This window comes from Coffea eugenioides, chromosome 2 (assembly GCF_003713205.1).
Source record: "Coffea eugenioides isolate CCC68of chromosome 2, Ceug_1.0, whole genome shotgun sequence".
Lineage (NCBI taxonomy): Eukaryota > Viridiplantae > Streptophyta > Magnoliopsida > Gentianales > Rubiaceae > Coffea > Coffea eugenioides.
The window spans coordinates 25,890,288-25,898,962 of NC_040036.1; the positions used below are offsets into that span (position 1 = coordinate 25,890,288).

At 37.4% G+C, this 8,675-nt stretch overlaps 1 protein-coding gene across 1 annotated transcript; it reads left to right on the plus strand.

The window, feature by feature from the left end:
- The first annotated feature begins 784 nt into the window (after positions 1-784).
- Positions 785-8,459, plus strand: LOC113759335. The gene is made up of 4 exons (XM_027301901.1): positions 785-2,236; positions 4,585-4,688; positions 7,096-8,074; positions 8,132-8,459. Exons 1-4 carry the CDS (start codon positions 785-787, stop codon positions 8,411-8,413), a joined length of 2,817 nt encoding a protein of 938 aa, XP_027157702.1. The 3' UTR covers positions 8,414-8,459.
- Positions 8,460-8,675: the final 216 nt, after the last annotated feature.

Below are 8,675 nucleotides of genomic sequence, written 5' to 3' on the forward strand. Positions count from 1 at the left end.
CACAACCTTCTAAGCTTTTAGAATTAATTAATGACGGGCTTGATCTTATGTCAAAAAAAAAATTAAAATAAACCATAGGCCTTTCTCTCTCTCTTTTTTTTTTTAAAAAAAATTATTTTTTTTGGACTGATTGCTGGTTTTAGAAATCCTAAAGAGACCTCTAAAAGTTTTAATTGGTTTGTAATACTAATGTGCGAGAAAGTAGCTAAGGCCAACGCACAAACAAGAAACACAGAGTTTAATTTTCTTGACCTGAAATTGAAGGGACAAAAACAAGTCAGCAGTTAGAACCACTCTTACTTTTCTACTTCACTGGACGGACGAGAGAAAAACACTCTTCACTACTCCTCCACTCACTCCGCAAAATATACTCGGCATCTTTAGTACGCAGCTCTACCTAGAAGAGAATGTAAACTTTAATAAAACAACTATCCTACCATACATTTTTCATTCTCCGCCGTCCGTTTGGTTGTTCACAGCGCAGCGCCACCGTGACAATGTCGTGGAAAAAGTCCTTAACTTCTTCTTCTCCTTCCACTTGTCACACACACTATACTCACACTCCTATTTTTCTCTACCTCTAAATCTCATCCACAGAACTCTACTCAAACTAAAAACTAGGACTAACCTTCTTTTGACCATATAATGTAACCTCCCAATTGAACAAATCTTGCTACAAAATGAAGCTGGCTCCAACCCTCTTTTGTACATATTTCCCAGTGCTTGAGTAATTAACTTCTTCTCCTTCTAAAATAAATTTTTTTTTTAAAAAAAAAAAAAATTCATGGATTGTACAGAAGATCAACCACCAAAGTTTAAACACTATTGTAGGATATGCAAGAAGGGTTTCATGTGTGGGAGAGCTTTAGGTGGGCATATGAGGGCTCATGGTATTGGAGATGAAGGTGGAAGTCTTGATGACGATGATGTTGCAAGTGATTGGGAGGATAAATTTGGAGGGGCTGATAGGACATGTAGAAGAATGTACCAGCTAAGGACAAATCCGAATCGACTAAAAAGTTGTAGGATTTGTGAGAACTGTGGTAAAGAGTTTGCCTCATGGAAATCTTTCCTTGAACATGGCAAATGTAGCTCTGACGATGCTGAATCATTGGTGTCCTCTCCAGGATCTGATGGAGAGTACGAGGGGGAGCGAAAAGGGTGTCAATGGTCTAAAAGGAAGAGGTCATTGAGGACTAAAGTGGGAAGTTTTGGCTCAGCTTATCCTTCAAGTGAGGATGAAGATCTCCTCCTGGCAAGATGCCTAGTAGATTTAGCAAATGCTAGGTTTGAAGTTGAGCCGGAAGAATCTTGTGCTTCCGCCAGTAAGGAGGAAGAAAGGCGGATTAATCCGGTGACGGCCTACTTTAACACTCCGCTAATTGCAAGTCGAGTCCCTTTAGACAAGCCTAAAGGTGCATCCAAAGGCTTGTTTGAATGTAAAGCATGCAAAAAAGTGTTCAATTCTCATCAAGCACTAGGAGGACATAGGGCAAGTCACAAGAAGGTGAAGGGCTGTTTTGCAGCTAAGCAAGATCAGCAAGATGATAGCAGTTTAGCTGATGACGATGTGACCATCCATGACGAATTCTTTCCATCCAAATCTCCTTCGTCCTTACAATTCGAACAAGGCCCAACAATGGCAGGGGCTTCTAGGAGAAAATCCAAAGTGCACGAGTGCACAATTTGTCACAGGGTCTTTTCTACCGGACAAGCCTTGGGTGGACACAAGAGGTGCCATTGGATCACCTCCAACTCCCAGGAAACTTCTTCGCTAGTGAAGCTGCAATTCAATCATGATCACATGGATCATCAAATACTACGCCAGGGTCCAACATTAATCAACAAATCGGAGACACTAGATCTCAACATCCCAGCAACTCAAGGCGATCATGAACTATCGGGCATATTAAGGCCTCAAAATCCATTGAGCTTTGAGGTCTCTACTGATATTCGCCTTCACACATGGACGCCCAATTTAGGTGCAGAAACAAAATGTGATAGCCAGAATTGCCATCACCAGAACGATGATGATCAAGGCAACGAGAATGATCGCCACAATGATAGTAACAATATCAACAAGAACAACATCAATTGTAGTAACGGTCCAATTGAAAATGCGGACGATGAAGCTGATAGTAAGGTGGAGCTGGCAAAGCTAAGTGACCTCAAAGATATAAACTTAAGTGGAAATTCTTCACAGTGGTTACAAGTTGGAATTGGTTCAACAGCTCGAGTCAACACTAGCCCCTAGGTATTTTATTGCTGATCCAAATTGAGATTTGATTATACGTCTTCTTGTATCATCATACACAATACTCATAATTAGCGATCCAAATGTACATGGAAAGTTTTTCATTCTCGTGACAATTTTTATACTACTTATATTCACTTTTTGAAAGAGCTGTAGAGGGATGGATATTTTTTTGAGAGAAAATTCTGAAAAACTTATCAAAGTCATGTATCCGTGTATACTGTACATAAAGAAGGCCAACATTTTAGCCAATTATATAAGAAACAGATTTTCGCAGCTTCAAGTGCAAGGGATAAAAAAATAACAGAATTACTGATTTTCTTTATCTGGTTTTCTTGATTAGCAATGTGCTGTTGTAATTTATCAGTTACCCTACTCATTTCTGGGCACTACGTTTCTGGGCAAAGAGTAACCGGCGACAACTACCTTCCGCAATTATGCTTTGCTGCCTCAATTGTAGTATGCCAAATTTCATGTCCATAGATTTCGAAGAATTATAAGTGCTCCTGAGAGAATGAAGAAGTAGAATCACTAGGCATTGAATTCAACCATGACTAAAGCCCGCGTAAGATGCTAGACTCGTTGATAATGTTGACAAACGAGGAACTTAGACTAGACCCAAAAGGTCATGAATTAAAGGAAAGTTCAAAAAGCTCCAATTTTCACGGGAAAAAAAAAAGAAGAAAAAGTGCAATTGAAAATACCAAAAAACTTGAAACCGTCTTCTTTTCTTTGGCATTCCTTTGTATATGATCTGTGAACGAAATCAAGCATATTCATAGATGTACAAGCAAATTTTGTGAAGAACTATTAATACTTACTAGGCGTCAGTTCTCAAAACATTACCCTTGCATTTATAGAAATTCGGCTAACCACTAATTAGTTTGATATATGGATTGATAAGTTACTTGATAACAACACACTGTTGGCAGCCCTTGATTCCAAAAGTATGGAAAGAAAAATTAGTTGGCAGTGTTTTCCGAATTTATAATAAACTCGTTTTATTTTGAAATTATGCATTTACAATAAGTATTATTGCTTTCCCCATCACACCATTGCAATGGGTGTTATGCTGAAATAACAAAATTTAAGGTAATTGTACAAATTGGAGTGAGTTGACTCGCATGGAGTATTACTCAAAGTGATTGAATCGGTCAAATATGAATGGGGTTCAAGAAATGAGATTGAGCCTTTTTATATTCCCATGATGATTATGTAGTATATATCTAGAACCATCATGTTACTCATGTCATGAAGACATGGACTAATTCACCTTGCAAATGATGGAGCCACACCCTAAAATCTCAAATGCAACCAGCAAAATGTATGAAGCTACTCGTATAATATAACCCCTAAAATGATCTAAAATACTTCAAGTTTCAGATTTTTATGAGTTCTTGGTTTAAGAAAGGAGAGAACTTAAAAGTCAAGAGCCAGAGCTAATTTGATCCATTGAAAGTGTAGTTGCCAGAATTAATTTAATTAATGCGGCTTTTGCTTTTTCATTTTTTCTAGGGAGTTGGTAGATTATCAAAACTTAGAAGAATTGTCCCATACTATTAAACTTTAAACAAAAGATTAAGCAGCCAAGGAAGGGAGCTCAGAGTCCAGTTCCTCTACAGTATACAGACGAGTGGTGTAGTACCAAAAATGGGTTACGCGTTGTTGGACTCTGACTGTCCCTCCAACACGCAAAACTACAAGAAAAATGATTGGGACTTGATAGTGAAGTTGTAAGGGCCCCTGAATTAATCCCGCAAATTTTGCCATGATCGTATTCTAAACTCAGCTTACTTTTTTCTTTTTACGGCATAAGATGCGTCTACTTGGAATAAAGGGTACTTTTTTATATTTGAATTAAGATTAATCATCATATATATATACATCTAATGATAATAATATACATACAGTTAGTGATCCTGTCAATATATATATTTTTTGAGTTTAGTAGAAGTTATGGAACTATTTTCTTGTATAGTGTGCTAAGTAATTAACAATTTTTATGTGTGAAAATGATGAAAGGACCGGTCACAATATATGTGTGCGTATATGCGCGCGAGCACACACCCGTTAGCATTTGTAAATTTTCGAAACGTTGAAAATTCACTGTGGAGTTTCTAAGACGAATTAGATGAATGTCATTTTCAACTGATTTTTCCTCTCATGCCAAAATTTCCCCCACCCAACCCAGTTAAGAAGAAGGAAAAATGAATGAATAATGTAAGTCTGTTGGCAATGAAAAGATACTACTGTTAAATTTGACTAATCAAAATCGTGCCAGCGACTAGTTTTTATTCATCTTCTTCCCTTGTTACTGCTTTTTGGACCAGTGGGTGGAGGATTTTGTGGATTCACGGCTAAAGTTCATGACTTTGGGAAAAGATGTATACTGCAGCTTGTCAATGCATGACCTTTTTGTTTTTCTGGTAAAATTGTAAAATGTATGACCAAGTTGGAGATACAGACCTGCAACCTAGTAAGAAAAAGAAAAAAATATATACAAAGAAAGATTTTAGCCCCATTTTACGAAGTTGATTATTAACATGTCAAACAGCCCTTCTTGGCTTCTTCCACTATATATATATATAGTAGCTAGTTGTCTCAATCTCATGAAGATGCCAGCACTCCCACTAGACAAGTTATATGTCCTGCCCCTGAATTCCCTAAATACAACTTCTTATCATTAACCTCTCGTATTTCTTTTCTTGTTTACTTTTGGTCCATATAACCCTAATGAAAATCTTTTTCTTTTTTGCACTGTTGTTATTTCAAAAGTAATTCATTAGGTGCCATTTATACAAACCAATACATAGGTGAGTGAGCATTCAAGAGACATTCTCGTACGTTTTCAAAAAAAAAAAAAATAAAGAAGAAGATTTTAGCATAAAAGTCACTCGATAGTAACATCTGTGACTGGAAGATTTTCAATTACTACAGCTTGATTAAGCTGAAATGGATGCTTTCAGCTAAACATTAGCGTTCGACCCTTATTAAAATGCAATTCTTGAGCTTGTCATCTTTGATCCAAAAGCACTATTACCCAAAATCAGAATTTGAAATTTTAGTTATTATATAAGCTCTTTCTTATTGAGATGAGTACTAGCTCTCCTGCACCTTGACCACACTATTGACTTTTGCGTATTGCACCTAATTTTCGAACACCCATTAAAATGTTCGTCAAAGGTTAAATTTTTAGAAAAAAAATAAAGTTAATTTGGAAAAGTGTATAAATGTAAAGGTGGATAATAATTATTAGCATGTACATATACATGATAGGTTGAGTATGATTTGCGTGTATTAACGAGTGTTCAATGGTTGGGCACCCGTTGAAAAAATCTTTAAAGAAAAAACTAAATGAGAAGGGAAAAAAATAACTACGCCAATGATGATTTTTACATTTTCGTTTTATGTTAAACTAGTTCCAATGAAATTTCTAGCATTAACTTCATCGTACAAAATACAGAAAAAAACAAATCACCGGGCAAGGACTGAGTTGGAGGCTAATTGTACATGTAATGGGGAAAACAAAAAAGAAATAGATGAAAACTACATCGTAGTGTGTCATCTAATGCTTGTTCAGTAGACGGGATTGGGTCGGGTGATAAGATGAGAGGAATTGTAAGTAGGAGGACACGGGTTCAAAGTCTCCGACTCAACCCATCCCAAAAAAAAAAAAAAATCTAATGCTTGTTCAAATGAAAGGCAAAAGAAGAAGAAGGAGGACCAGGTCCACCAATTTGCCCAAATAAAACGGCATTTACTTTACTCCCCTAGAATACTCCATTCTCAAAGGAAAGAAGTTAGTTTCCTCCTCATTTCCCCACCCCACATTTTTATCACACATTTCAACCAAAGATCCAAAATTAAAGGGGCAGATTTTCCAAATATAATACCAAACTCTTTAATCTTTTTATGACTCATTAATTATGAATCTATATGTCCCCCAAGATAAATTCCCACGTCATGCATGGAATGGCATTCTTGAACCAGCCCCACTTTCCAAACCTTTGTACTTTGGCCCCTTTTAACCAGCCAAAAGGTAACAGAATCTACTGGCTTTTAATTTAAGTGATTTCCGACTTTTAATTGTATTTAATTACTCGAAATTTACTCTACCAAAGCAGCCACATTCCGTTATTAATCTTGAGTATACCACCAGCCCATACAGTTCTGTCAAACACAATAATGTCCTACTGAGGTTGTAGTTGTTCCCTTCTTCTCAGGTCACTGCTAACTAGTTTGGGGCCATTTCTTTAATTATTATTATTATTATTATTGGATTATTTTGGTTACTATATAACCTCCACATTAAACTTGCAAGATAGGTAATATTAATCATTCATCCAACAAAACCCACCAAAAAAAGATAAAAGGAATAGAAAGGAAGAAAGAAAAGAAACAGAGTTATTAAGGGCTGTTTAGGAATGTAAAGATGCGGATAGACTTAAATGCAAAAACTCGCATGTTACACGTCTTCATGCATACCCCTCAATTAATTAAGCAGTGCAATTTCTTAATTTATTGCTGTTTGCCGTTTTTAACCAAAAACAAAAACAAAAACAAAAAAGATTTACTTCCTCAAATTAAAGAAATCTGAACCGAATTCTCAAGACTGCTTTACTAGATTATTATTATTATTATTATATTTTCAATGGTTGTTCGTGTAGGCTCATATAAATAGTCACTCTCCTCGGTGTAAAGAAATGCTTGTCAACTACTCCTTTTAGTTTCCTTCCACTCTCTTTATGCTTCAAACCAGAGAGGAAGAAGCAGCCTCCCAAGCACTTCTCTCCACAAAAAACAAAAGCATAAAGGGAGAGAGAGTCCTAATCCTAAGTTAGAGGGGGGGAAAAAAAAAGAGAAGAGGCAAAAATTTTTTGGTGGGGTGAAGTTGATTTTGGCTTCTTTGATATGGAGAAGCACAGATGTAAGCTATGCTTTAGGAGTTTTGCTAATGGCAGAGCTTTGGGTGGGCACATGAGATCTCACATGATGAATCTGTGCGCAGCAACCAAGGCCAAGCAGGAATTCATCAAAGAGGAGCATGAAGAAGAAGAAGTTATGAACATTAATGATGAGAGGCAAATTAGTGAAGAGTTTGAGTCAGTGCCATCATCATCTTTTTCATCATCATCATCGTCAGAGGATGAAGAGATTAATCCAAAGAAAAAGGTTGACATGGTGATGGATCAAGAATTCTGTTTTGGAGGAGTTGAGGTAACCGCTGCTGCTGATTCTGTTGTTGTTCAGGATAGGGAGAGTGAGACCGAGTCATCAAAGAATCCGATTTGTAGAAGATCCAAAAGAGTTAGGAAATCAAGAGTTTCGGATGCAGTCCAATTTTCCGGTTATATTAATGATAGCATGGCAGAACTGAAAAAGCCCAAGTCCGGAAAACAGGGCAGGTTTTCTTGTGAATTACCATTTGCGGATGCTGAACCCGTTAGTTCAATCTCTGATACCACCACAGAAGAAGTTGTTGCTTATTGCTTGATGATGCTATCTAGAGACAAGTGGAAGAAAGAAGACAATGAAGAAGAAGCCATGTACGGAGGAGAAGAAGTGGAGGAGGAGGAGGCAGAGGAAGGAAAGGCTGATCATGAAGAACCAGAAAAGCAGAAAAAGAATAAAGATGCAAAGAGCCAGTACTGTCATGATTTTGGTGTGGTTAAAGTAACCAAGAGCAGGACTAGGGGGAAGTACAGATGTGAAACATGTAACAAAGCATTTCGCTCTTATCAGGCCTTGGGGGGGCACAGAGCCAGTCACAAGAGAATTAAAGCCCACAACAGCAATTCAACAGAGGAAGAAGTAGCAGGGGTGGAAACAGGGAATGCGGCCTCAGCTGCTGCAGTTTCTAGTGTGGTGGTTGAAGAGAAGATACATGAATGCCCAGTTTGCTACAGAATTTTCTCATCAGGTCAGGCTCTAGGTGGGCACAAGAGATCACATGTCATGGGTGCAGCTGCAGCAGCGGCAGCGGCGGCAGCAACCACACATGTCAGTATCAGGACTAGTCCTGCAGCTAAACCATTTTCAAGATTTGGAGAGGCTTTCATAGATCTTAATCTTCCAGCTCCAGTTGATGATGATGAGATCAGTCAAATCGAACTTTCTGCAGTTTCTGATGCTGAATTTGTCAACCCATTCAAGCAATGAAACTCTTCAAATTAGGAACTTTTTGCAGGGAAAAAAAAAAAAAGAAGTAGATTCACAGTAACAGATGAACTTTTCTTGGGTAGCTTGAATGAATGAAATCCCATCGGTTTACTAATCAGAATGTAATTTAAACCATTGGATAGAAAGGGTTTCTTGATTTTTGCCCATTTTACTTATCATTGGCCTGTAATTCGCTTCATTCCAAATCCTGTTACTCTTGACAGCTACAACATCATTTAACCCAAGGCAACTCATTTTAATC